This window comes from Alternaria triticimaculans, assembly GCF_023758025.1.
Source record: "Alternaria triticimaculans strain BMP 0046 chromosome Unknown scaffold_2, whole genome shotgun sequence".
Classification (NCBI taxonomy): Eukaryota; Fungi; Ascomycota; class Dothideomycetes; order Pleosporales; family Pleosporaceae; genus Alternaria; species Alternaria triticimaculans.
In genome coordinates, this window is record NW_026055959.1 from 1,932,427 (window position 1) to 1,960,412 (window position 27,986).

At 53.1% G+C, this 27,986-nt stretch overlaps 11 protein-coding genes across 11 annotated transcripts; 5 read left to right on the forward strand and 6 right to left on the reverse strand.

Annotated features, from left to right (window-relative positions):
- Positions 1-565: 565 nt before the first annotated feature.
- Positions 566-1,527, reverse strand: J4E78_002300 (uncharacterized protein; the record flags this gene model as incomplete). The annotated part of the gene is made up of 2 exons (XM_049362947.1): positions 566-940; positions 991-1,527. The coding sequence occupies 2 exons, from the start codon at positions 1,525-1,527 to the stop codon at positions 566-568; spliced, it is 912 nt and encodes a 303-aa protein (XP_049225539.1).
- A 305-nt stretch (positions 1,528-1,832) lies between these two features.
- Positions 1,833-2,861, reverse strand: J4E78_002301 (uncharacterized protein; the record flags this gene model as incomplete). Its single annotated transcript, XM_049362948.1, has 1 exon — positions 1,833-2,861. The coding sequence occupies one exon, from the start codon at positions 2,859-2,861 to the stop codon at positions 1,833-1,835; it is 1,029 nt and encodes a 342-aa protein (XP_049225540.1).
- A 433-nt stretch (positions 2,862-3,294) lies between these two features.
- J4E78_002302 (uncharacterized protein) lies at positions 3,295-4,342 on the reverse strand (the record flags this gene model as incomplete). Its single annotated transcript, XM_049362949.1, has 2 exons — positions 3,295-4,050; positions 4,106-4,342. 2 exons carry the CDS (start codon positions 4,340-4,342, stop codon positions 3,295-3,297), a joined length of 993 nt encoding a protein of 330 aa, XP_049225541.1.
- Positions 4,343-7,346: 3,004 nt separating this feature from the next.
- J4E78_002303 (uncharacterized protein) lies at positions 7,347-8,123 on the forward strand (the record flags this gene model as incomplete). Its single annotated transcript, XM_049362950.1, has 2 exons — positions 7,347-7,989; positions 8,044-8,123. 2 exons carry the CDS (start codon positions 7,347-7,349, stop codon positions 8,121-8,123), a joined length of 723 nt encoding a protein of 240 aa, XP_049225542.1.
- A 224-nt stretch (positions 8,124-8,347) lies between these two features.
- On the reverse strand, positions 8,348-10,869 carry J4E78_002304 (uncharacterized protein; the record flags this gene model as incomplete). Its single annotated transcript, XM_049362951.1, has 2 exons — positions 8,348-9,646; positions 9,691-10,869. The coding sequence occupies 2 exons, from the start codon at positions 10,867-10,869 to the stop codon at positions 8,348-8,350; spliced, it is 2,478 nt and encodes an 825-aa protein (XP_049225543.1).
- Positions 10,870-12,812: 1,943 nt separating this feature from the next.
- J4E78_002305 (uncharacterized protein) lies at positions 12,813-14,512 on the forward strand (the record flags this gene model as incomplete). Its single annotated transcript, XM_049362952.1, has 2 exons — positions 12,813-12,969; positions 13,017-14,512. The coding sequence occupies 2 exons, from the start codon at positions 12,813-12,815 to the stop codon at positions 14,510-14,512; spliced, it is 1,653 nt and encodes a 550-aa protein (XP_049225544.1).
- Positions 14,513-17,291: 2,779 nt separating this feature from the next.
- Positions 17,292-19,597, reverse strand: J4E78_002306 (uncharacterized protein; the record flags this gene model as incomplete). Its single annotated transcript, XM_049362953.1, has 2 exons — positions 17,292-19,380; positions 19,431-19,597. 2 exons carry the CDS (start codon positions 19,595-19,597, stop codon positions 17,292-17,294), a joined length of 2,256 nt encoding a protein of 751 aa, XP_049225545.1.
- Positions 19,598-21,024: 1,427 nt separating this feature from the next.
- EMG1 (18S rRNA pseudouridine methyltransferase) lies at positions 21,025-21,976 on the reverse strand (the record flags this gene model as incomplete). Its single annotated transcript, XM_049362954.1, has 3 exons — positions 21,025-21,501; positions 21,553-21,818; positions 21,886-21,976. 3 exons carry the CDS (start codon positions 21,974-21,976, stop codon positions 21,025-21,027), a joined length of 834 nt encoding a protein of 277 aa, XP_049225546.1.
- Positions 21,977-23,115: 1,139 nt separating this feature from the next.
- J4E78_002308 (uncharacterized protein) lies at positions 23,116-23,334 on the forward strand (the record flags this gene model as incomplete). The annotated part of the gene is made up of 1 exon (XM_049362955.1): positions 23,116-23,334. The coding sequence occupies one exon, from the start codon at positions 23,116-23,118 to the stop codon at positions 23,332-23,334; it is 219 nt and encodes a 72-aa protein (XP_049225547.1).
- Positions 23,335-24,013: 679 nt separating this feature from the next.
- On the forward strand, positions 24,014-24,852 carry J4E78_002309 (uncharacterized protein; the record flags this gene model as incomplete). Its single annotated transcript, XM_049362956.1, has 2 exons — positions 24,014-24,133; positions 24,187-24,852. 2 exons carry the CDS (start codon positions 24,014-24,016, stop codon positions 24,850-24,852), a joined length of 786 nt encoding a protein of 261 aa, XP_049225548.1.
- A 1,281-nt stretch (positions 24,853-26,133) lies between these two features.
- J4E78_002310 (uncharacterized protein) lies at positions 26,134-27,969 on the forward strand (the record flags this gene model as incomplete). Its single annotated transcript, XM_049362957.1, has 4 exons — positions 26,134-26,291; positions 26,340-26,409; positions 26,459-27,640; positions 27,694-27,969. The coding sequence occupies 4 exons, from the start codon at positions 26,134-26,136 to the stop codon at positions 27,967-27,969; spliced, it is 1,686 nt and encodes a 561-aa protein (XP_049225549.1).
- Positions 27,970-27,986: the final 17 nt, after the last annotated feature.

The window sequence follows — 27,986 nt, forward strand, 5'->3', positions numbered from 1 at the left end:
CGAACCGCATGTACAGATTGTTTTGAATTATTTTCATGTTCATATTTACTGCGCTCGACATGATGACATCACACGGCGCTTGCCACGGTCCTGACTCCCAATTCAGGCATTTATCGCAATTGTAGCGGATCTTATCGTTCCAGGAGGCCTTCTTTGGTGTAAATGACGTGCGTCTGGCATAGCAGAGTGGGAGCCGCGTGGGTGCCGCGTGGGTACTGCTAAAGCCTCGGGCCGAGAACCGCCGTGCGTCTTTGTTGTTGAGTGGGCCGTGGGTTAGGGGCTTGAGAAAGGCCAGAAAAGCAAGCGAGAGGTATGCGAAAATAGATAAAATTCTAATGGTATGACTGATGTGTTCGCGCTTTCTTTATGCAGCGCCCGTGGTATCGACCGAATCCTTTACTCCGTCTAATGCGTAATGTACCGTCTTGTGATTATTGTAATCAAACAAAGGAAATAGAGGTCGCTGTGAGTTCAGCAAACGAATGTTTCGACAATAGTCGTATGGCGAGCGGCTTTGAGCAACGAGGCAACAAGATTTCCAAAGTGGCCTCGCAGCGGTTGTGGTCTACGCAGCACACTTCTGCCCGAACATGCCATGCTCGACTCTAGCGTGGTTTGTTCGGACGGTTACGGGTGCGTCGTGTGTCGCTAGATGCTCCTTCCCCTCCTTTGCCGCGGCTCTTGTGTTGAGCAGACTAAGGTAAGTCTGCCACCCAATGGCAATGACACCACCAAATATGCTTCTGTATTCTATCGGGATGTACGTGAAGCTGAATGCCGTGACCATGGGCCAGACTTTGCAACTGTTGATCCAACTTGTTGGCACTGTGTTCTTGATGCGTTCGACGATTTCGGGTAACGTAGCGCCGGATAGAAGCGACTGCATGCCGAAGAAGTAGGAGTTGAACAGTGGTGTGAAAAACGCCTGGTTTATGAAGACCTATTGGGTAATGAGCGAGCGTTCGCAGAATATTGAGTAGAGGCACATACCTTGGTCGAGAGCGACAGTATCTTGGAGCTGTAGTTGAAGTTGTTTGACAGCCACATGAACCACTTGAACGATGGGATAGAGCTGACTCCTCCAATTATCAGCGCTCGCCCTGTTCGGGCCCAGTCACGGCCGTCGCTCCATTCTTGAACCCAGCCCTTGTCATCCGCATCTTCTGCCACTTTGTGGGTTTCCTCGGGCGCAATGGTCTGCGCAACGAGGTCGCCGATAAAGTATATAACGAGCGAAGATATGAGTTGTGTCCTGTATGGCCTCCTTTGTTGTGCGCGACCGTATGCGCGGAAGGGTCCGACAATGGGCTGGAGCCAAAGCCAGCTTGGCCCAGGAATCGTCTGCGCATTGTCCGCGACTCTGCCTGCTGTGTTTGGCCCCGAGACATGTGGCCTGCGGACGACATTCGAGGGGTGGACGTTGATGCGTGCGCGTTCGAAGGTGCCGGGATTGCTGTTCCGAGGGGAAGGGGCGTTCGGAATGCGCCTCAAGCCGACACGGGTAAAGGCGCAGGAAGGAGCGATCATGATGGCGGTTTGTGAGCTCTCATGAGGTTGGAGAAGAACTTAAGGGGGCAGGTGAAAGTGAGGCATGTTGTGATGTTTTAAGACTTGTCAATCTCCGCAGAGGCCCAGACACGGTTATCCGAGTGTCGGCGGCGAAATGATGAGATTCAGGGTCCTGTTGCGCAAATAGCCGGCTTAGTCAACCATGGCATTTGACCTGGCCCGGGTGTCCCAACACAGCCAGGTACACGCCGTGACATGCGCACTGGGGTTACCGGGCCATCACACACGTGTCACAGCTGACGTCTCTGCGCCATACACCGTCACTACCACTGGCTCCGTCTCTTTGCATCTGGAAGCCACTCCTGAAACACTCTCCTGAGGCCCTGCCAGTCACCCTCGATGGTCTCGCGCCTCTCGTCATCCACGAACTCCGCATTGTTCATCCCATCGAAATCAATGGCCCAAGCGTTCATCTCTTCGTCAATGAGAATATTCATCGGGTGGACATCGCCCCACACAAGGCCGTGAGCGTGGAGCTCCCGCACGATGGCTGTGAGTTGTTCTTCCCACTGTTTATGCGACTCTTGTCTGTCCTGAAGGCCAGCACTTCGCAAGTGGGTCCCCATGCTGGATGAAGTGATCAGTGTCATCAACATGCCGATGGTAGCCTCGCCCGACACCACCACACCCTGCAGTCTAGGCACTCTGAGCCGAGCTGCCAGACCGGCTTCGTCGATGCGTCTGAGTACGCGGAGCTCACGCTCGAATTCTGCCTCACGCAGCTCCATACGCGGTTTGAAGTAAAGCGGGACACCCTCTGCCGTTACTACTCTGCCCTGAATCGCATCGAGATTCTTCCCTTCATTTGCTGTGCGCGCTATCCAAACGTTGCGCGCCTCGAAGTGACGTAGTGCTTTGCATGGTCTAAGCAAGTCGGCGGTGCGCATAGGGGAGGTGAAGAAAGCTGGCGTGTACGCGCACTGATCTTCTCCCACGATTCGTACATCCTCGTCACTGTCTCCTTGGATGAGCTCTAGATCATAAGTAGGCGAGTGGAGAAAGGCTTCAAGGCTAAGGTCCTGGAGTGACGTCCGCGGAGCCAAGCTCTCAAGAAGAGACTGGCAGTGTTGATGCATCAGGTCGAAAAGTGGCTTGTCTCTCGTCTTGCTCCGCAAACGCCCTTTCCGAAGCTCCATCTCTTGTAGCAGCTTTCTACCAAAAGTTGTGTCCTTCACTCGCGCGACATCGACTTTGATGACGAATCGTGCGTGGCCGCGCAGCACTGTAATTTGACATGTATCTTCAGTAGCAAAACCTAAGGGACCCATGTTAATATGATAATCTTGATCCATGGTGGGCTATCTCAACGCAAACGAAAAGTCCGCGTGTAGAGGTAATGTGTAGAGTGTCAGTCGCGAAGTATTGCAATTCAGGCAGCCACCTGGCCAGGTACGCGAGGTTTCTCACATCACGTGTTTGGGCCACCTAGGCAGAACCAGATCTGTCACATATGAGCTGTTCACATTCTCTTCTGACAAACGTGAAAACACCGGAACTAGGAATAGAGTAGGTAAAGCCGAAAAGGCATCAAATCCAATTCGTCGTGAGGGTTATGTATGTACATAAGAATCGAATGCAGCGACGCTCAAGCCGCTTGTTGCAGGAGGCAAAGCCTACTAAACACTAACAAAAATCTAGCAAAAAGAAGTCCATCATGAACCACACACAAAGACACCAGCATCACGATTTTGGTGTCCTGATAACCCCTGCAACTCAGACGAGCGCTTACAAGCACTGGGAGTACCAGTCATTCTGCTTGACGCACTTGCAGCCTGAAGCGCAGCTGGTAGCACCGGTGTAACCCTGGCCACCGCACTGGCCATACTTCTGAGCGGTAGCACCGCCGGCAGTAGGAGCAGGCTTAGCAACAGTGGCGAGAGTGGTCTTGGCTGTGGTAGTGGGAGCAGCGACCTTGGTAGTGGTAGGGGCAGCAGCCTTGGTGGTGGTAGCGGCGGGTGCGGCGACCTTGGTGGTGGTAGGCTTAGCAGGCGTGGCAGGGGCAGCAGGGGCAGCAGCACCGGCACCGTTCCAGAGCTTCGGGCCCGGGATGGGGTAGCTGGAGTATGAGCCGTATAGGTTGAAGTGGACACCAGCGTCCTGAGCGCTGAGGTGACCAGGGATAGCAACACCTGCGGGCAGAGCAGTGGTACCAGAGCCACCGACCTTTACGTGGATGCACTCCTGGTAGAATTGCGCACCACCAATGCGATCACCCTCGTGGAGGGCAATGATCTCGGGGCGGATGATGTACTCGCCAGGTGCAACCTTGGGCAGAGTGAACTTGTGCTGTCCTGGCTTGCCAGTGTATGAGCCCTTGATAAGCTTGTCAACAGCCCATGATTTGCCATCGTAGCCGTCCTCGGCAATTTTTGTCCATGACATGGAAGAACCAGCCTTGGACATGTAGACAGTGATGGGTCCCATGTGGGATGGGTCGATGATGTCGTCGCTAGCGTCAGCGTTGTTGTGGTGCCATTCAACCTGGAGAAAGTCGTTAGTGCTTGTTATATTCAGAAGGTATCATAGAGATACTCACAGCAATCTCATCACCACCGTTGACAGCAACGGACTTGGAAGCCTTGATGCCGGCTACGTTGCACTCCATAGACTTGGAGGTGACATCAACGATGGGGTTGTTGTTGGGAGGAGAGTCAATGTATCCACCAGCAACATTTCCGAGACCCTGGGTCTTTCCGTTGACAGAAATGCTGTAAACAGTGGTGTGGGCGCTAGCAGCACCAGCAAGAGCGAGAGCGAAGATTGAGGCCTTCATTTTGGAGTAGGAACTTTGAAGTGTTGGTTGGGTGGGTAGTGGAGTAATTGTTCTTGTAAAGAGGGACTGTCTGAAGAGAACGACGAAGTAAAGATCGAAGAATTCAAAGACTGGAAAAGAACGTGTAGAGAACGAGTGTGTTGAGCGTCAAGCGTACCCCTTGAACAAAGGCAGACATTGTGGGCTTTATACTTGCTGAATCCTTCCATACACGGAATCACTGTCCCAAGACATCGCCATCTCGCTTGCTGATTACATGTCAGTTCAGTGCTCCGCCTAAAACAGCCACCAGGAACGTGGCGGCGGTTAGACGTGCAGGCAAACATGCAATACCATCGTATTCTACGGGAGACCAGTGCTTAGAAGGGGCTAGAGCCGCCGTTAGAAGCAGCTGGGGCCGTTGGGCGGAAGCTGACGTGACAGGTGAACGTATAGCTATACCGTATGGGGCATGCAGGATCCAAGAGGCGGTGTTGCGACACTGTGCTTCCCCTGTGACGATCGGTTCTAGGTGCAGCATCTTGGGTTCTTGATTCAAGAAACATGAAACACGAGCGAGGACATCCCTTCGGATGATCTAGCGAAAATCCTTCTAGAGCGATCGAAGCCCGAGAGCCTCGGTATCGTCTTGCGAGAAGGCTCCTGACAACGAGAAAAGGCCGCTATACGGCGTTATGTACTTGACATGCAGTTGCTGTGACTTCACGTCTCGGGCCTGGAAACACGTGGAGCAAGCATGGAATATTTCCAGCGACCCTCATCTCGGTTCAGTGTCTAGAACGCCATATCCGGCCGCCCAGAACAGTACTGAAAAGCGGCGTCAAGATGTTCCGTCATGCCGCAGGCGCCCACGAAGAGTGGAAATGAGCGAGGGAGCACGCGTCGCGTTGTCGAGGGATGTCCAATTTTTCAAGAGACGAAAGCACCAGAAGTTCGCCGGTGAATCTAATGTGTACGCGTCAGTAGCCGTCGTGCAGAACGATCATAGTGACTGTTGTGACGATGCTGTACTGGAGTCGTTATGATCAGTTGGAGGGATTGTGCTGATCCTTGGTTGCTGCACGAGCCAACAGCACTTTCCGAGCCCGCGGCTCAGTGCCTTGGCGTTCACAAATCAACCCCGAGGACGGGTTGATCGGTCCGCCCAGAACATAAGTATCCAATACATACAGCAGGTTGTGTGTTTCATGACAACTACTTCATGCAAGCCTCAGGGCCAAATCAAGATGAGCGCTGGCTGAGCAGGAATGTGCTCCCTCTTCCTGGACGTTCAGATCCGACGCGCCCCTTGATGCACACCAGATGGTGCAAGACATGGAGAAGGGGGCATCACGACTAGTTAGGGGGTGATGATGTTACTATTCATTGTTCGAATTATCACCGTGTACTGCGTGGGGTCGCGATAGATATCGTGGATGACATCTAGCCATGATTGTGCCAGGTCACTGAGAGCTCTGCACGGAAGCAGCCCAGCAAGATCTTAGCCACCATCAAACCGCTCTTCACAGCTTACCAGACCATACACTTTCAATGAATTGGCTCTCCTTCCTTTCTTGTCGAGCGAGCTTCTGGTGGAGATATCACTCAACAACTTCAAGCCCAGTACAAGTAGGCTCGAAGGCCAGGGGTTCTGACTCCAGGGAAGCGTTGAGCGGCAAACGGGGACCGCTAAACATCAATGTGATGGGGCAATGTAAGCCATGCGATGTGTCCGAGGACGAGAAGCAACTCCTGACGTATGGGCAAGGACGCAGCGCGGCGCTTTGTAGATGGAATTGCGGTACGGCGAAAGCCGCGATAACTGACATAACGCATTCCGACACATAGGGGAACAAAAATGAAAGCAAGCGCGAGCGACGCGAATGCCGTCTTTGAAGGAATCTTCGGCTGTGAGAAGAGATAACCTCAGGAGGTTGGGAGGGAGAGCGCGGCCAGATGCGGCTGCGCGCCTTGGCAAAAAGTGACACCTGAGAAAACAATGCCCATGCTACCTTGTAGCCAACGTGGTTCCCCCGACACCAGACGAACGGGACACTCCGACATCACGAGGGCATAGTCCTCATGTCTAGAATTCAAGCACGGCTAGTACCGCAAGGTGTTGTCTTCGGCGGAAGGTCTCCCCAAATACTCCTTTTCTCCAGCCAGCAGCAGCTCAACCTGAGCATCTTTACAGACCTGTGCTTTGCTTCTAAGAGCTTCTTGAACAGCGAAAGCCGATCTCTTCTGGTTACATGCAGAAACAGATTTCCAGTTGCAGCAAGCGCACAATGATACTTCCATGTACCATGCTCTCACAGCACGTTCAGCCAGGAACATCGGGCATCGTTTCCGTCGACTTGACATCCATCTACGGAGCTTGTACACATGGGAACTAAGGCTTATCAAGCTTAACCAATGGTGTTGCATCATACCTACCTTGCCCATGGATCATCGAAATCCCGCCGAAAAGTAGGTGAGCCGATTGTTACAGTCTAAGGAGGGTGTAGTCGGAAGAGCTTACGGTCTGGGGCATTGTTCCGGGGTCTTGGGAGACTTCGAGCAGGCCAGGTTCCCGGGAAATGATAACGGCAAATATTAAGATTGACCGAGTAAATTTTCCGAGGCTGAAGTACGCGGGGAGACGAGAAATGCCAATGCACGCGACTAGAAGAGGTAAGCCCATGCTCTTCTCATTGGTGAGGTAATTTGATTTCTCCGTAGTGGTCCTACACATGTCAGGTGTTCGCGTTAGCACCACTTGCCACGAGAGGATTGCCACTACAATAGAAACATGTGGATGATCATTCGGAATCTAGGGACGGATCGCGCTTGACAAAGCTCATAATATATGAAGGTCCACTACAAATATCACCACCGTCTAAAGTCGAGTAACAATGCCATGGGGGATACCTGTTAGGAGGACGCAATTTGGCAAGTACAAAAGGTCAAACGGTCCGCACGAAGAGATGGATTCCAGAACAGCAGGGAACTTTCGAAACCAACGCCCAGCCGCCAAACATCCACCATGAAGGTCGTTTCTCTCATCCTTGGCGCCCTCGCCTCCGTTGGCTTCGCGCAGCAAGCAACGCTCTGCAAAGACTACGAATACTTCTCCAGCAACGGCTACCAGCTTAACAACAACATCTGGGGCCGCAGCTTCGCCACCTCAGGCTCGCAGTGCACCTACGTCGACAGCGTGTCAGCCACTGGCGCCAAATGGCACACCAAATGGACATGGGCCGGCGGAAAGGACAACGTCAAGTCCTACGTCTACTCCGGACGACAGATCACCAAGAAGAAAGTGAACCAGTACACCAACCTGGCGACGGAGGCCTACTGGGTCTACGACACCACCAACCAGCGCAGCAACGTCGCATACGACCTGTTCACTGCTGCGGACATCAACCACGACACGTCCAGCGGTGACTACGAGCTCATGGTCTGGCTCGCCAGATACGACGTCTGGCCCATCGGTACCTCGCAGGGTATGGTCACTGTTGCTGGCCGATCCTGGGAACTCTTCTACGGCCCCAACGGCGCCATGAAGGTCTACAGCTTTGTGCCCCCTGTTGGACAGCCCATCTACAACTTCAAGGCCGACCTCAAGGAGTTCTTCACTTACCTCACCAACAACAAGGGCTACCCTGCTTCCAGCCAGAACCTCATTAGTAAGTTTCTCAATGCCAGTACCATGGCAATGCGTATGCTAACCTCCATCGTAGCTTACCAATTCGGTACCGAGGCCTTCACTGGTGGACCTGCTACGTTCACCGTGAACCAGTGGTCCGCTAACGCTTGGTAAATTGTCGTTCGCAACGATCATAGTAGTGGTGCGAGACACGCGCGATCGTCTGGAAGCCTGGAGCAGTTGCGTCTATTTGGGACTGGAATTGCAACCTTTCTGTACATACTTACACACTTTGGTTCTCAAAGCGTATATATGAATGAACATTTACATTTGCAACGAAATTTTAACATCGAAAAGCGAAGATCCTGATATGCATCAGGTTAAGAGGCTGCTGACTTCTACAAGAACGAAGCCAGGCCTATGACACCAGCCATAACGGCCCAACCCAGACTTCCCATCGTAGTCTTGAGCGCATTGCCTGTGAACGGCTGCGGCGCACTGCCATTGCCGTTCATGCCTTGCCCTGCAACAGCGATCGTGCTTGCACTCTTCTCCGTTAACTGGCCATCGCCACCCCTCAATTGCCCTCCTCCACTGATACTCGATGGATCTCCTGAAGAGCCCTGCACACACCCCATCGTGCCGTTGCCACGAAACATGCGGTCAGCAACACCCTTCCACACCTCCGTTACATCGGAGATCATCTTGCCCGTAAACCACATCCTGCAATCTGCGGCTTCATACATGAACTCTAACGGCGTACCGCTCGCATCGTTCTGTCTCAGGTTGTCTTTGAGATTGACGCCGCCGGCGATCTGTCCGCCATTGTATGCAGATCGCTTGAAGAGTTGGGTTGCGAAAGCGGTTTTGCCAAGATCCGTTTCGTCCCAGGCTTTTCGTTGCTCGGGTGAGCCCAGAAAATAGACGGATTGCATACGGACTTGGATGTCGTCCCAGGCGAAGACTTGGGCGCCTTTTGTGCCACCTACTCCCTGCATCGGGCCGGGCTGAGGTCGTCCGCCAACGGCGATCGTGCGTACTGCGCCTTGGTTCTTGAGTAGTTCGGAGATGATCGCGCAGGTTGAGGAGCACATGCCGTCGTGTAGCATGACCATGTCTTGGGCTTGGAAGGGCTGCGGTGTGCTGGTTTCGTTGGCATTGTCGTTGTAGCCAATTACTGAAAAGCCCTGGTATGTTGTGCTGACGCTGTCCGAAAAGTTGTACCGCAGCGTCGTGGTAAAAGAATCGTTGTTGATCTGCTCGGGACCAAAGAGTTGGTCCCACCCACTCATGGCCTTGTTGTTGACATCGAGGATATGCTGATAGTTGAATCCGCTTGTGAGGGCAAAGATATCGGCTTGTGTGGTGGCCCGACCAAACACCTCCATGAAGGCGGTTTGGTTCGATTGGACAAAGGTTTTGTTGGCGAGGAAGTCTTGGGTTATCTTTCCAGCAGAGTTCAAAGCATCATTCGCGCGAAAGCGCGTGCCTCCGAATGGCTCCGCGACCGCCTGTGGGTATACTTGCTTGAAAGTATCGTAACCCAGAATCGCATTGCCTCCACCGTTGCCTCGTAAATCGAAGATCATCTTCGTTTTACCCGCTTTCTGCGACATCCTTATGAAATCTCGCATCGTGTTCTGAAAGCTTTGAGCATCAGGAGATTCGTAAGAGGGGATACTGAGAATGGCGACATTCTATATTGGTTAGATAAATAAAAGTAAAAGTGTGTGTGGCCTACCTCGTATCCTGAGCCATTGAGATAATATCCTCCAACAGCGAGATTGCGGTTTATCAGCTCAGCTTTAGGGTATCCAATATGTGAGGGAGTCGGTGTGGCCACGGGAGGTGCAGTTCTTGTGGAATTGCTTGTCGGAGAAGGAGCAGGAGCAGGAGCAGCCCGCTTCGGCCCAGTGCAAAACTTCTGGAAGAAAGCTTTGCCGCTATCAACACCAGTAAAGTTCCCAACTACAACAGCGACATTCATCTGGGACCAGGTAGTGCCATTTGCAAACTCAAGGGTTGTGTTGGGGCCTTGATATTGGCCACTTCTGAAGCTTCCAAGAAAGGTAGTGCCGGATGCGAGCAGAGCCTGCGAAGGAAAGAGGGCGTTCCATCGCGTGTCAGCGTCGTGAAAATCGGAACTAGCAGATACATTTGCGAGATAGTCCTGAGCGCCCCTGCCGTTGATCACCTTGATAGACGATGGTTTGAAGGAAGAATCGGTGTTGGCTTTGATGACATCCCTGTAAGTGAATATCTCTGGGAGCGCTGTACCGTCTGAAGAGACAGAAACCAGTTCTGACCCAGGAGGTCTCTGAAACTGCATCGCTGAAGCAAGGATGTCAGGCTGATAGGCGAAGTGGTTGTCGTACGCCTTCGTGAACGTGTTGAGCATCTTCAACTGGAATTCGTACTCGTTTTTGAAGGTACCGTCCGCTACCTGCTTTTGCATGGTTTTCAGCTCGCCCATGATGTCGAGGGGCTCTTCGGTGTAGCCTTTTGGTGGGTTCTTAAGGTATGCAATGTTCGATTGCCACTTGACCATGAGCTTGAGGTCGTCGATCAATTTGACATTGCCTTCCATGTCGAGAGGTACGGACTGCAGACATTGTACTCCTAATTCCGCGGGCACGATGGGTCGGGCTCCCGAGGGTAATGCCGCGATGGCCATGCTGACAACCGCGCAAGGTTCCTGTCCAGAAGAAGCTGATGCTGAGCTAGAAGAGCTCGAGGCTTCTGTAGAGCTTGCAGTAACGGTACTGTTTTCAGCTGCTGCCATCATCAAGTCCACGTCTGCCTGTGTCATGACCTCGTTCATATCGAGATCTGGGTACTCCGGAACTCCATACATCCATGGGTGTGGATTCGCAGTAGACAGGCCGCAAAGAGCGCCTAGGAGCGCAACAGAGGAGCGCATCCTGATACGAGAAAGATCGTCGAGTGTGAATGGCAAATTGTAGGCGCCTGGTTCTACGCTTCACAGGAAACCCCGAAGCTTAGCCGTTGATAAAATTAGGTATTATAAAGAGCGATCCAGCGCTGGTAGTAAAGTCAAGCTGGGAACGAGAAACGAAAACAGGAAGAACGAGGCCTCCACGGCGGGACCGACGAAAGGAGGATGGAGCTCGCGTATCGCAGCCATGTCCAGATGCACATATATGAGGCACATGGTGCATTTGATATCGTACGGCAATGCTAAGGAAATTTGGCCTAGGGCGTAGCAGCATTGCCGCGTTATCGAAACGTCTCGGTCTTACCAAGCAGTATGGTCGGGGAAGTCGAAACGCTGCCTTTTGCCATGCCTGACAAAATTACAGCACCAGCATACCAGAGCGAAGTTCTGGAACCACAGTGAACTTGAACTCTCAATGACAGAGCACTATGTTAATGTCTATGGCCATTATTCTCGCATGGAAGATGCACGACTTCGTTATGCAGAGTATGCGGCGATGGTGGTTGAGGTGGACGGGCCAGGTACGCGAAACTAACACGAAACATCAACGAGCTGATGTGCTAAGCCTGACTCAGCCTAGCCTGAGCATACAATGTCTCGAGTGTTGTAATGCGAACTCCGTTGCGAACACCCTGAATTAGTCACATATACCTCGGGCAGACATCCTTGTGGCCATTTGGATGGCAATGGGGGTCGAGCCATGTTTCCAGGTATTGCGTCTTGTGTGTGACTATGCTGCGCCACCAGATAGAATATAGATCTGAGGCCCTAGGCCGCCTCCGCATCGTCCTGATACTGGACTTCCCGATCCCATGCTTCAACTTTCGTGTACGGGCTTCTGAGCCAATCATTCAACTCATGGAGAAACAGTTTGCTGTTCTCTCGGCCTAAGTGTTCCGCCAACAGGTTCTCCGCGTGCCCATTACTGGCCTTTATGTCGACCATCTTCAAGATGGAAACGATGTACGATAACAGAAACTCAGCATTGCTGCTCGTCGTTGCCGCAGCAGAGGACGAGCCCGCCGGATCAGCGCGTAGAAAGGTGAAGACGCGGAGTTCGCGACGAATCCAAGTGCGTGCTTTTGACTGCATCTCAGGAGAGTTTGCGATCACTTGGGGAGATAGGTCGCGATATCCCGAGTAGCGATTGCTGCCGATGTGTAGCGAGTATAGCTGCCTTCTGTACACTTCTCTGCGTCTGCGCAGCGCAACATCCTCGATAGGTGGTGAATATGGACGACGCGGACCACGGGGTCTACTAGGAAGCCCATAGGGCGCGAAGAGGGAGCCCGGCCGATCAGTTCGGCTATGGTGTGCGTTTGAGTCGGCGGGTGGTTGGCTGCGAGGAACAGCATAGCTTTTGTAGTCGGTCGGAGAGCGCCAGTCGTACTGCACGGCGATGACTCGTGCTTTACCTGCATTTATCATCAGAGACGCTCTATAGTATCAAAGGGGACTACTTACATAGCGGGCAAGTCGACCGTTGCTGCAACCACGACACCAGACATACAAAGTCAAATGTGTAATGGTTGCATGGGGACGTGATGGCCCTCTCTGTTACCGAAGAGAGACATATTACGCACGTATCGTGTGAGTCGCCTTGGGTCGAGCCGGCCGTGCTTCCTGGCATGCGCTTCTTGGTGTCGTGGGGGTTGAGGAATAGCAAGTGGCTTGGATGATGAGCTCATGGCGTCCGAAGTGAGCTTGGGCCAACCAAAAGTGTCGCGACTCGACGCAAACGCAGCCTGTCCGCTCAACATTCACCCTTCCACTCGCTGCACATGTCCAAAGGTGTGCAATCCATCGCGGACCTCCTAGCGCCCACTGCTGCGTAGTTTTCGCGCTGGATGCTCCTCGCCGCTACCCGACGCATCACATCGCACTCTGTTCGACGCTCCGTACCAGACATGCTAGCAACCTCAACCAGGCCGGCCGTCGCAGGGCCAAACGGAAAGGCGACATACCACACTGTCACTGCGCTCAAAAGGTGGTCATGCGACGACAAAGAGCTGCCTGCCGTATCCGAGGTCAAGGCAATTCACATCTACGACTTCGACAACACCTGTAAGTCCATCGCGACTTCCTCTACATCCGAGGCTGACCTTGTATAGTATTCGCCAGCCCTCTACCCAACAAGCAGCTATGGAACAGCGCGACGATCGGCCAGCTGGGATCGCCCGACATATTTCTCAACGGCGGCTGGTGGCACGACTCGGGCATTCTGGCAGCGACCGGCGAAGGCATTGAGAAGGAGGAACCGCGCGCATGGCAAGGCTGGTGGAACGAGCAAATCGTCGAGCTCGTCGAATCTTCCATGGCCCAGAAGGATGCGCTCAGTGTGCTGCTGACTGGCAGAGGAGAATCCGACTTTGGCGACCTCGTCAAGCGCATGGTCCGCAGCAAGCGATTAGACTTCGACATGGTCTGTCTGAAGCCCGCGATAGGTCCTGCAGGCCAGAAGTTCAGGAACACCATGGACTTCAAGCAAGAGCTGCTCAAGGACATCGTCTACACATACAACGACGCGGAGAAGCTGAACATCTACGAGGACCGCGTAAAGCATACCAAGGCCTTCCGCGACTTCTTCTTCCAGTTCAACGAGGACCTGCTCAGGGCGCAAAACCAGGCGTCGCGCCGACCCATCACTACTGAAGTCATACAGGTCCCGGAGAATGCCACACAACTCGATCCCGTCGCCGAAATCGCCGAAATACAGAAGTTGATCAACGCGCACAACATACAAGTCAAGTCGGGCAGCGCCCCGCCTGGCACGCCGCCTTATCAGATCAAGAAGACCGTCTTCTACACCGGCTACATGATTCCCTCCGACGTCACCGAGAAGTTGACTTCCCTCGTCTCCTTACCCCAGGGCGCTCCGAGAGACGACATTCGATACCTCGCGAACAGCATACTCATCACACCGAAACCGTGCCCGAAGAGCATCCTGGACAAGGTTGGCGGTATAGGTGCCAGGGTCAGGTGGAAGGTGACAGCCATCTCCTGCTTTGAGAACAAGCTCTGGGCTGCGAGAGTGGAAGCCGTACCCAAGGGAACAAAGTTCTACAGTGAGAACCCTGTACCGACGGTAGTCCTGGCTATTCGCAAGAATGGCCGGCCAGCAGATGCTGCGCGTATCGTGAACTGGCATCCCGTACCTCAGGATCAGGCATTCGAGTTTGACAGTGTTGTAGGCGAGAAGCAGATGTTGCGTATCGAGGAAGAGACAGCGAACGAGAGCGAGTATGAGAGTTACTTCCCCAACAAAGCTCATCGCAAGGAGGACCAGAATGGTCGTAACGATAATTACCGGCCAAACCACGGCCGAGGAGGCAGGGACAGAGATGACCGGCAAGGCGGTTACCGTGGTGGCAACCGAGATCGCGGTCGTGGTAACAACAGAAACAATAACTATGGATCAAGAGGAGGTGCTCGCGGCGGCTACCGTGGAGATCGTGGTGGAGGTGGAGGTGGTGGTGGTGGCGGCAGCGGCGGTGGCGGCGGTCGGGGACGTGGCCGTGGTGGAGGTGGACAGTATCGAAGTTTGGATGATGTCGACAACGGTTATGGAAACCGAAGTCATGACAACAACCCAGATGCTTTCTACTAAACCCAAGCTGTCGGACATCCGTCTCATGGGTTTGTTAAAGCTGTCAGGCTCACCAACCGAACAGAGCATCAAGAACCAACTGGACAGGTTTACAATTCGCGGGCGTTACGGGTGGCACCATCTGACTCTTTGTTGTTAAGCTGAACTTCACATCATTTTGATCCGCTACTGTAGTATGTTTTGTGAATAAGATACCCGATTTCTTCGCAAACAGATGTGGCGCACACAACCTTCCTTCGCCATGGACGTTGCTTTTTAGTAATGTCTCCTTCTCGCTCTTTTCCCATTTCTTTGAGAGTCCTTATGCTCTCTTCTTGAGGTTTTGCAAATGAGGAGGTGTCGGGGAAGCGGGTCCTGCGCAACCGGGATTGGGTCGAAGCATCGCATAAAAGGCCAACGCTCACACCGAGAGTGTTGTCTCGAATCAGGATATGCTCAACAATGCACAAGTATACTGTTTCTGTCTCCAAACTGATGCGCTCAACGATTTTATTTGGTATTCACCACTTACGGTGCAGAACATATCGACCGGAAGGGTTGTATATCGATTTCTATACGGTCTCTCGATCGGTCGGCACTCGGAACAATGATAAAGGCGATCAACTCAAGAAAGGATCATGTTTCTACAAACATCCTATATCGCCATGGCACGAGCTTCCGAAATGGCCGAGGGCAAGGCTGGCAATCGGCGATGACATCTCATCAACACCTACCCCCAGGAACATTAGGCCAGTCAGCCCACCGCCAACACGACACGCCAGACTTTTTTCAACTGCCTCCCAGCACACATCAAGCCTAGTCCATCCTGTAACCACCTTCGGTCCGGTTTGAACGGTGACCTGGGTGGGACGCAACGCCCGAAGGAGGTGAATCGGCGATCGCATGCTGGGCTCCTAGGGTAAATCTTGATTGCGGGTTACTACAACATTCCTCAGCTGCACGAGCTTAGTAAGGCGGGGTGATTGCAGAGTTTGAGGTGTATAAGTGCGTGAAGGAACGATGTGTTCGGGGTCGTTGTTGGACCCTGATCTCCCCTGCATTGTTGTTGGTGTGGTGTCTATCGTGGACTTCCTGTTTGGGCAATACCGATAACTTATTAGAGCTATCTGGCCAACGGAAACGAGGGCTGTAAGTGATCTTCGCTCGTTCATCTTTAAAGGCCATACCAGCCGATCGCTATTCTACTCATCAAACGTCACTGACGGTCAAGCATTCACAGTACCATCAGACGAGTTGGACACGAAGATTACCCATCAGTCCTACCGAGCGCATCAACGCCGTCGAACGAAAGTGCACATGGTCTCGTCTAGACAGCGCACAGTCTGACCTGACATACGTCCAAGTGCATCAGCACTTTTGGACAGCTCGACGCTGCCACACAACTCTTTAATTCTACAAAATGCCAGTTCAGAACCACTACAACACCATACACGCCTGCGAACCACGACATAACAGAGCAGATTGACGCCAGCTTCATCTGGCCCTCTCCAGACTTCGCCCGCTCCCCGCACCAGCACGTCACCGGAACACGATGTGTACAAAAGTCATCCTCAAGCACAGTACATGTCAACACGAATTCTGGGTCAAACGCAACTGTACACGCCACCCAGAGTGCACCTTCTTCACACAAGTATATCGGGAAAGAGGTGGTGAGTGTTGGGAGTGTGATCCGGGCCAGGCACCACCTGAGGCGCTTTTCCCGCGCGAAGTGAGCTGGCGGAGAGTCAAGAGTAAGGTTAGAGAAGGGGGACCTGTGAGTGTTTGAAGTGTGGTGTTGCCACGTCCAGAATCTTACAATGATCAATGTCAATACAATGCAAGCCCATAGTCATGCATCAAGTATGAACGTCCTGTCACATGTATCGCGATCACGCGTCCGAATATATTGAAGAAGAAAGTACCCTATATCTTCGACTACAACTCTACTCTCCCACAGATCTCCTCCTACCTATCCAACACACACCTACATACCTGTCCAAACCGACCACTGACACCTTCGAACCAATCAACCTATACATACAAACCATCCGCCAGCAACATGTGCAAGTTCTTCATCACCACTTACGCATGTGGGCACCATAGCCTCATAGTCCATCCAGATGCGGCTTGTGACCCGAGCGAGAGGGGCGGGACCTGCATTAACGCAGAGTTTCACGACATACGCAAGGAAGAGGGATGCGATACGCATCTTTGCCCAGGCTGGCAGCCGAGTGATGATGAGGAGGACGAGGGATGTGATACGCATCTTTGCAACGGGCAGCAGTCGGAAACTGAAGACGAGGTATAGATACTTGGGGCATGATGGAATGGATCAGGGTGCAGAGCGGATCGCGTCGGAGCATCAAAATGACAGAAACAGTGCGGACTGCTGTGGTGTCAATCAAACTTGATGTATTCGAACATTTTTACGGGGAAGACGTTACATTCAGGATGAGTAGGAAGTCGATGTAAAACACGTCATACACAGTCTCACATAGTTACAAGCATCTGGTTCGACGAAGATTTTTTCCCAATCCACCCATATACCGTTTGTATTCATTGCGTTTCGTTTAATTCTAATCTATGATAGTCGTACAAAGCAAAACATGACGCCATACCAATGCCGCGCCGTAAAAATGCCAGACCGCTAAAAAGGAGCAAACGATAGACAGGAATAACAATGACGCAATGACGTGAGAGAACATTACGCGGATGCAAAAGCATAAGGAGCAAAAGCATTGAAGCAACGCGATGCGATGCAGGGATACAGTACCCCAGAGAGAGGAATAAGAATGACAAACTAGTCATCACTGTCCCTTGCGCGCCCAGCCTGGCTACCCTCAAAGTTCCTCATCTTGGTGGCATGGTTGTGGTTGATCATGCTGCGAATGGGGTTCTTGCGTGCGGCACTGACCATGCTGGGTGTGGGGCCGCCTCTGGAGGCGTGTACAGCGCCAGTACCATACTGGACTTCGTCGAAGAGGTTGTCGTACTGGCCTTGGGTCAGGCTATCCTTTCTTGATGACTTGGAGGGCTTAACGGGGCGGACAGTAGATACCTCACTTGGCTCCGAGATGATGGAAGGCTTGGACTTGGAAGAGCGGGATGAACGGTGAGGGCGCGAAGAGTCCTCGTCGTCGGCGGAGTCGGCAGACGTTTTGCGGGAACGGTGCGAACGGTGAGAGCGTTTTGATGACTTGCTCATGATAGACTCGTTGTCATCATCGTGCTTCTTACTGCGGGAAGACTCTTTGTCGTCATCGTGCTTTTTGCTTCGGGAAGACTCTTTTTCATCGTCATGCTTCTTGCTACGGGAAGACTCTTTCTCGTCGCTGTGCTTCTTCCTGCGGTGGCTCACGGAGGTTTCAGCGTCATCATCCTTCTTAGACTTGTCGCTCCGGTGGGAACGGTGTTTGCGTCGCGGTGCGTCGCCGATCTGGGAGATGCTGTCGCTGGGAACAACAGTGTCAAGATCATCCTCACTTAGCTCTTCAATGTCGAGGTCATCGATGAAGTCGTCATCATCGTCGTGCTTCTTTTTGTCGCGGCTAAAGATGCTACTGACGATCGACGCCGCCTTGGATGCAGCCTTAGTGGGGGCTGCAGACGGAGCCTTGGATGCAGGGGCTGGTGGAGAAGGCGACGAGCCACGCTCCTTTCGGCTGCTACCACTACTACCGTGTTCCTTGTGCGAGGAATGTTTTGAAGATGAGGTATGAGAGGACCTGGCCTTGGACCTACCCGAACTACTCTTCTCATCTTCGCGGTCTGCTACGAACGATGAGATGAAGGAGCTAGGCGCAGCACTGTGAGCTACACTTTGCGCCTTTGAGACGACACTTTGAGGCTTGGACGATGGTCGCGGTGGCTTTGCAGTCATTGCGACACTTTCGGGCTTCGCTGTCGAGACGGTGCTCCTAGCCCTCTCGATCATCAACAACTCAGGGCTAGTATTTGAGCGGTGAGCAGGTGTGAGCCTCGATGGAGTCTGCGACGGGGCAACAGAGTATGCAGGGGCATATTCGATGGCGAGAGGCTCCGCAGCCCTTGAGCGAGGACGCTCGAATTGAGACGGTGAGTAGTAGTCGGCCGGCGCAGCCTCGATCTGTCGCGGCACGGAATTCCTAGGGATCTGAGAAGCTCGCGAATAGGAAGATCGCGCGTCGTCTTCAATGCGGTGTACTGGCTCAGGTGTAGGCGGTGCAATGGCCTGGACAGGTGGCTGCGCGGGTTGTGGGGCTTGCTGGGGTGTCGGGGGTTGGGATGAGGCCTGAGCGAAGAAGCCAGCCGCAGTGTTGACCGCGTTTTTGGCATCCATGAAGGCGCTGAAGTCCGCCTCTTTCTTCGCACTATCTCGCTCGCTCCGCATGAATGCATATGTGACGGCTGCACCTGCAGCAGCTCCAAGTAATGTTCCGAGAATGTGCGTGGCCGCCCCACTGCCGGCATCTGATTTTGTCGTCGCTTCGGGAACAGGAGCGACTGTGGGCGCAGAGGCGCTTCTGGGTACAGGGCTTGGTGCCTTCGGAGCAGCTGATTCGGCTGTCGGTGCGACTGGAATTGCGCCAGTTCTCGAAGCACACGTGTGAGCGCTGAAGATACTCGGGCTCTCACGGAAGCTCTGCGAAACGGTCCTCTGCCATGTAATGACCCTGCTGTGCGTGATGATGGTCCCGTCATGTCTCATATCAGGTCCATTTCGGTAGACAACCTCGATGCTGTTGCCGTCAAAGTCGATTACTGCGGCGTTGAAGTGGCCATCCTCTGCGCAACGAGCACCCGGGGCCCCGTTAGGGCGACCACCGGCGGTCAATGCAGCGGTATAGAAATTCCGGACTGCGGTCGTGCTAGGTGCGGTGAATGCAATGTGTGCAGCGCCGGCTTTTACGCTACTCAGCTGTCAGTTGCGGTGTGCCTGGTGATCCCTTGTGGTACTGACCCAGGCGTTTCTTGGCAGAGAAAGAAATCGGAATCATTTATTCCAAGGCCGATTTGGTTGCCATATTGGCCGATGTAGCGGTAGCCCAGTGGCTGCAGCGCTGAAAGAAAGAACGATGTCGAAGTTGGAAGATGCGATACCGTGAGGCCGATGTGGGAGACGGGCATTGCTGAACAGCGGTGAAGAACAAGAACGACAGGACGCGGCTAGAACAATCGCCAAACGAAGAATTGAGAAGGGAACGAGGCGGATATATGCACACAGTGAGGTGTGATCGAGTTGGAGCGGTTGGAGATGTATGGTGTGAGTAGGGGGGGAAGTATCGGTACGACCTCGAGGTTTATATCATAACCCCGTCCAGGTGCAGCGTCTCGATGCATCGTGAACCGAGTAGCAGGGCGTTCCATACCGTTGCGGGACAGACCCTACTAGCACGCCCCACCGCTGCAGTTAGCTATCAAGGAGGTCGCTGTCAACATGTTGTGATGCTGCCACATGTCCTGCGTCTGCAGCTAACAAATTTGTTAATGTAAGCGAGGTGTCGGTGTATGACATTGGTTGTGAGCGCCGGCCCGGGGCCGCGAGAGGTTTAAGTCGTCGCACGCCTCACATTGCCCACTACGCTACATTGGATACGGAATCGTAGCATTTCGGTCGCTTGTCGCGTGCAACAGAGTATTTGCGGTCTGGACGCGCCACTTGTCGTCGCAACGCTCGATTGGACATGGTGTGACGTCGATGATGGGGCATCGTTCTCACAAGAACCAAGGACCAAGACGACGCTGTAGTGAGGCTACGATTACAGGCATCGTCGGAGATTCTTGGAGTTGTCCCAAATGTCGGTAGGACTTGCCATGCTGTTGCTTTTTCTATGTTTACGCGAGATCATCATGGGAGATCGGCGATGCGGCTCCATGGATAGATGTTCTACCCGTTTCCCTCCCGCCACACGCGCAAAATGCGATGAGCCCCCAGAATGCATTCTAACCTTGTAAGGCATAGAGCGAGAGAATTACAAGGTGTATGCCTGAAAGAGGGGTTCAAGAAATCGTACTGCGAAGATGACGTGAAGTATACTTTTTCATTCGCCGGACATGTCATTCCTGACACTGAAGATCCTCCTACTCGTGAATCCTAGAGTGGATGGAGAGCCGCGATATCCTACAAGCTAACTACTGACAACCACGTTTCAAGGTCGAATGACAGGCCATGACAAGACCCAGTGGTACGACACCAAACACAGCGCGCATACAGACTAGCGGCTGTGTCGATGGAACAAGGTGAAAGAAAAACAGGTGCGGGGTAGGTTGAGCTGCCCCGCGATCTTCAAAAGAAGATTGATTGTTGTGCGTTGAGCCAGAGTAGTTGTTTTGTTGTAAAAAAACCTCAAGCAGACGCCCAAAATCAGATGCAGTAACGCTCAGGCTGTTGATGTTGCGATCTAAGCCATGAGCGTGTCCTGCAGCCTAAAAGTTCCCGTTATCTTCCGTTTGTGCGGTCCGTGATCCGACTCGTCCGCGGTGAGTCAGTTGTTGCTTGTGGGCTAGTTGGCGTGTCCAATATAGATAGGTCCAGCGCTTGATCGTCGGCTGAACTAGAAAATGTTCCAAACGTCTTCGGCAGCATGGCAGAACTTACTGCATGCAACGCTGGCACTGAGGTTAAACTGGCTAATAGCGATGCTGTCGTCCTTGATGTGATCGGCAAAGTCGTCGTTGCCCTTGGCCATAGCACCTACGAAGACTGCGATACTCTCGCCCTTGTTGAGATCGCCAATGTAATCGCTGACACGTACGACCTCGGAGTCGAAGCTGAGCGTGACCTTGCGGCAGTTCGGAGGGAGGTGATCGGTGATGGGGTTCTTGATGACCTCGATGAGCTTTTCTTGCGACGACGTCGAGCGGATCTGGTGTCGGTGCAGGAGTTGGACCATGAGTCCGGCGAAGCGCTTGAAGGTACGGGGAATGCGCACTGTAGGGCTGACCCTGATGAGCACGTTCTTGGAGGTGTGGATGTAGATTTGGAGCTTGCCCGCCTTGTTGATTGGCGAGTCGAGCAATGTGAGCAGACACTGTGGCGCCACGTTAGCTGAGGGACCTGGCTAACCTCCTCTTGTACGCACTTGGTGGGTGATGTCGGGCCTGGCTTCGCTTATGTCGCGCCCCATCTTGCGCATTACGCCAATGTGGTCGTCACTGTTGAGCAGGTTGTACTTGTCCTCGCGCGCACCGGGCCCGCGGCCAGTGCCATGCGACGCCTTGTACGTCTCCAGCGTCGCATTGCACAGGACGACGATCAGGCGCTGTGTGTCTTTGTCGTTGGTCGGGATGGGGGCATGCTGCTCGGCCACTAGCTTGGGCAGCTCTGGCGGAGGCATTGACTGTGTTCCTGTGCGCAGTAGCGTAGCGTCAGCGGTGTCCGTGGTTAATATCGAGGAAGCAGCAACCGGACATACTTGCGCGCTTCTTGCCCCGCTCGGCGGAGTCTCGGGAGACAGGTCGTTCGGTGGGCGAGTTGGAGTCTTCGGGTTTAAGGAGGGGAGCCATTGTGACGAGAGAATACGCAAACACTGCGGAATGAGCTTGTGTATGTCTGTGTGACCTTTGGCGCAAGGAGATTGGTTCAGGGCGTGGAAAGTGAGAATGAGATGTCGCTTCTCCAGGTACCTAAGGTCAGCAGCGAATGCACTTACAAAACAACTTCAATGGAGTATTTTGGTCAGGTGAAAAAGGGTGGATATGCAGTAAGCTCGAGGGATGGCTGGGAACCATGCGGCCTATTTGTGCGAACTGTCGGTGAAAAGAGCGTTTTTCCTGCGTCCAATCACAGCCGAGCGGGCGGCATGATTACGTGAGACCACGAGCAATCAGACGAGTTGGTCCTCACCAACGAGCCATCGCAGCACTGCACGCAGTACAACAACAAGATATCATGGCGCGGTGTTGGTCGCACGCAGCAGTCAGCTTACCGAGTTGTCCGGCAGTTGCGACGTGGTCGGTCATTGTGGCCACCCTGCTTGACTCGCCGTCACTTTTGTCGTGGGTGGATACCTGGGTACCTATGCTTCGGGACATTCGGGGGAATGCGGTGTACAGCCAGTAGAGCGAGGACCGAGAACGCAGGAGTATCCGAGGATGCGCACCCAACCCGGCACCAGCTGCAACTTACATCAAAACGCCCTGCAGGGCTCCATGCCCGAGCGAGCTCCTAGGCCGGGCGCCGGAACCTCTGCAACGAAAGCGTCTCACCATGGTCTCTTGGCCCGCCTTGCATTTGAAACAATCACCATATCATACAGTCGCCTTACGTCCAACATGGCTCTACACGCCGTGTGTATGGCCTTTTCTGTAAACATCATGCGATCTGCCAAGGATACTAAGAGGTCAGGTCATGCGCGAAACGAGTCTGGTTTGGCCGTCGCGCTGCCGCTTGAGCGGCTCTGCGGTGGAGATACATGAACGCTAAGTGCCGCATTTTGCGCATTTCTGTAGCTGCCATTGAACATCGCGTTTCCTTTCCTTACTTCGATTCTTCAACATCGCTGGCGATATCTTTATACATTCGTTTTAGTGGCAGCCGGCTGTCTGAACCCTGATCGTCATCGCAAGCTCGTCCTCCCCCCGACAGAACGAATACTATCGCAGGGACCTCCCTAAGCTCAACGAACGCAATCAACAAATACACCATGGCTTTCGAATGGCTTGCACCAATTCTCACCCCTGCGGCCCTGCGCTCGGTACAAAACGACGGCCGGCCAGTCATCACCCTCTTCCTCGTCATCTTCGGCCTATCAGTCTTCGGTACACTGATTTGGTACGTGCACTTCGTCACATCTAAGATGTACCCGAAAAAGAAGGATCCAAATGCAAAGAAGGGCCCGATACTTGGCTTCATCAAGCGGTGATCTTGGAAAGAGAGCGGAAGAGGGATGCTAGGCTCGACGTAAAACAGGCGGGAAATGGCCATGTACAACTCTACAGCTGCTGGGATAATGACTGCGCCCATACTGTATCGACAAGTCGAATCTCCATCGAGCCTAAATCAACACCCTCGGCTTACACCAAACTCTCTTCGACCGGACACCTGGACCCGAATCTTGCTGGAGCATTGGAGCGCGCATCAAACTATTCCCCTCGTTGCATAGGCTGGAGACAGATTACCTACGAGTACACGATGTTCTCGTCTCGGAGCCAACGACTTGCTGTACTTTCATATTCAATACATAATTCATACCCTTCACATGACCTCTTTCATCGTACGCCAAAAATCATCATGCTTCCGCGATAACTATGTAACATCTGCTCTACAAGGTCTTCTCAAATGCTTGCTATAGGCTGCACAAACATCTCCGAAGCTTATCGGCACTCGTGAGATTCATCGGTAGTAACGAACCGATGACGTATGACCTTATCCACTCTGTTCACGATAACGCAGCAATTTCAAGTACAGTTCGCCACATCAAATTTATCCACTCATCATCTCTTATGTCACTGGGTATGTGGGTGTACTGGGGTGCTATAAGATACGATTGAAAGCTCCTTCTCGGAGTTCATCTACAAAACACGCCCTGAAAGATTGTCATCATGTCTGCTTCATCGAACCCAACAACATTTCCTCTACAGGGTAAGGTTGCCATCGTCACAGGCGCTTCGCGAGGAATTGGGGCTGGCTTGGCGTTAGAGCTGGCGCGAAGAGGAGCAAAGGTTAGTCCAACGACTTCGAACCAAGTCAATCAAGACACTCATATGTGAAATAGGTCACGCTCGTCTACACATCGCCAAAGAGCGGAAAGCTAGCGGAAGAGGTTGCATCGAAAATTGAATCACTTGGCAATGGTAGCACATCGAGGGTTGTTCAGGCGGACCTCAGACAACTCGATGCGCCTGAAAAGATTGTGTCAGCGACCAGGGAAGCGTTCGGTGACAAGATCGACATCTTGATCAATAACGCTGGTGTTTTGATGAACAGATCCATCACGGAGACAACAGCAGAAGACTACGCCGCCATATTCGACGTCAACGTTCGCGCGCCTCTCCTGCTGACCAAAGCAGTTGTTCCACATCTACGAGCACCAGGCCGCATCATAAACATGTCGTCCATAGGCGCCCGCCTAGGTTTCGCGAACCTAACCCTCTACACCGCATCCAAGGCAGCGATAGAAGGCGTGACTCGGAGTCTGGCACAAGAGCTAGGCGCTGCAGGACACACCGTCAACGCGGTTGCACCTGGCCCCACCGAATCAGAGATGCTGGACGATGTACCAAAGGATATCGTAGAGGCCCAGTTGAAGCAGACTGCTGTGGAGAACAGAGTAGGGACTGTGGACGACATCGCGAGAATCGTGGCCTGGCTTTGTGGCGACGACGCGAAATGGGTTTCGGGTCAGGCGATATCCGCATCTGGTGGTTTCCTGAAGCTGTAGTGGATTCTGTCATTGTTTTAGCACCAAAGCTTCTTGTTTGATATGGAAGCGTCAGGTGGAGCTTGGTCACGGTGTTTTGGTTCCAAGACCGGAGATGTTTGGACGGGAATAGATCGGATTTAGCAGCTACGCACCGTTCAAACATGCAGCTATGCAGAATACCACCGACCGAGTACGATTTCCGATCAGAAGTCGATGACGCCACAGCCGTTGGATCGTCGACATGTGAAGACCTGTGCGTGTATGCAGTGCGAACGTCGCATGGGAGCAGTCAAATGAATGGCAATCATGAGACTGGATGTGATCGGTAGTGGAACCCATCCCAAGCTTCAGCCAAGGCGTGCGAACACCAAGCGCATCCGCCCCTTACAGCTGTCACTTTCAGCCATGCCGCGAGAGTATCGTGTACCATCGAAGCTTGTAACCAGGTCCACATGGCAAGGCGGTCGAAAGTCGGAGCATGGCGATGGAGTCAAGGCCACCATCGGCAGTTGAGGCTCAACCCACCGACTACCTAGGCAGGGGCGAGGTGCCCAGGGAGGCGCCCCATTCTAACGCACTAGGTTTTAGCCTCCCACGTCCCAAACACCTCTCAAACGCCTCGCTCTGCCATTTCGCATGCCGAAGACTAAAGCGCATGGCCATTCATGTTTCAGGACTCCATCTTGGCATGCGTCTAGCCCTAGCCACGCCATTTGGCGTCCCTAATTGGTCATGATCCCGTTGCGATACGCGCTGGTAGACGGCGGAGCTTGCTGTGTCGCAGCTCGCAGTGCAAAGCCATGGAAGATGGTTCGACTTCTGCTACCGTTTCGCTCTTTGGGCCCTGGATTGCTCATCTTCCAAGCCATCTGACGAACTGATACCCTTGATCCACTTCGCTAATGGCAGAGCGGACCTGACTTGTCCTGCCCCCCGTCGTAGCCGCTTTTCTCTCTGTTCGCCGCCTTGCAACGTTGGCTTATAGGCTTTTGTTTCCCCTACTCACCCCAAGACTCGACCGATTTCATGCCGGTGCCTCTTTAGCCGGGTGACTGAACGCCTCTTCCTGTACCTTTTCTCTTCTTTTGTGCGGGCACTTTTAGTAAGTCAATCCATTCTTTCACGTGGCTTCCTGTACCATGGCGTCGTCGTCCCTGGTGGCTTTGATCTAACCTTTGTACAGATTACTTAGACACTCCTTGAACTCATTGCTACTTCGGCCACATTCAGCAGGTCTGAAGATCATCGGCATCCACAACACGCACTCAATCGCTGCTACGTTCGCTTCTTCTGTCAACTATGTCGTACACCACCAGTCTCACAGGTCGTGAGCGGTCACGATGGCCGCCGCTGACGCGCATGCTCATGTCCGGAGAGATGTCGGACCAAAAAGCGCGAGAGTTGACCCGGAAAGAGAAATTTGATGTGTGGATGGTCAATGAGGGTTACCGAAGATTGTACGTTGCACTACACCGTGTGTGAAGAGCCTCGACTAACGTATCTAGTTTTGTTTTTACATTTGCGATATTGCACGTCATGGTCTTCGTCTTTGGTATGATGAACTATGGGCTAAAGGTATGAATGGATAGCTCAGATTACGACGAATGCCGCTCACAAGTCCTAGGACAACTCCATTGGTTCAAGACAGACCTTTGGTCTGACCTTCCCCATTGCTCGTTCAGCCGCTCTCGTATTGCACGTCGACGTTGCCTTCATCCTCTTCCCGGTATGCAGGAACTTAATCTCCATGGCTCGTCGTACGCCGTTGAACGACGTTATTCCTTTCGACAAGAACATCACCTTCCACAAGCTGGTCGCCTGGTCTATCGTCTTCTTCTCGTGGGTCCACACTATCGCCCATTGGAACAACCTTGCCAAGTTTTCGGCTTCCAACAACCTGGGATTCATGGGTTTCATCCTTGCCAACCTTGCAACTGGACCTGGATGGAGTGGTTATGTTATGCTGACGGCGCTCATGGCCATCGCCGTCACCGCTGCGGAGAAGGCTCGTCGCGCCAACTTCGAACGTTTCTGGTACATGCACCATCTGTTCATCGTCTTCTTCATCTTCTGGTCCATCCACGGAGCCTTCTGCATGATTCAGCCCGACTTTGCTCCCTTCTGCGACGGTATCGGTGTCTTCTGGGAGTACTGGATGTATGGTGGATTTGCGTACCTGGCCGAGCGAATTGCCCGTGAAGTACGAGGACGACACAAGACGTATATTTCCAAGGTCATCCAGCACCCCAGCAACGTTTGCGAAGTTCAGATCAAGAAGGAGCACACCAAGACCCGTGCTGGACAGTACATCTTCTTGTGCTGCCCTGAGATCTCCATCTGGCAATACCATCCCTTCACGCTTACCAGCGCACCCGAGGAAGACTACATCTCGGTGCACATTCGTATGGTCGGTAACTTCACCAAGGCTTTCGGACAGGCGCTTGGCTGCAACACAGACAAGAAGCCAGCCGGCGAGAAGGGTGAGAAGGGTGGGTCCAGCGAAGAGATCGCCTTGCGTCAAATTCTTCCCCGAGTCTACATTGATGGTCCCTTCGGTTCGGCCTCTGAGGATGTGTTCAAGTTCGAAGTCGCCGTTCTCTGTGGTGCCGGTATCGGTGTCACACCTTTCGCGTCCATTCTTAAGAGTATCTGGTACCGCATGAATTACCCTCAAGGATCCCGTACGAGACTGAGGAAGGTCTACTTCTTCTGGATCTGCAGAGACTTCGGATCTTTCGAATGGTTCAGATCGTTGCTGCTGGCTATCGAGGCGCAAGATATCGATGATCACATCGAGATCCACACCGTAAGTTTTATGTCCATAACTCGCTCTTGACGATCTACTAACCCTCTTCACAGTACCTCACAGCAAAGATCAAGGCAGACGACGCGACAAACATCATGATCAACGACGCAAATGCAGAGCAAGACGCCATCACCGGTCTCCGCGCACCCACAAACTTCGGTCGCCCTAACTGGGACATGATCTTCAAGTCCATCCGCAAGATTCACTCACCCGCCGAAGCCGGTGTCTTCTTCTGTGGACCCAAGGGTCTTGGTTCAACGCTCCACGTCAAGTGCAACATGTATTCTGAGCCCGGCTTCAGTTACGTGTGGGGCAAAGAGAACTTCTAGACGCAGTCGTGGGGTTA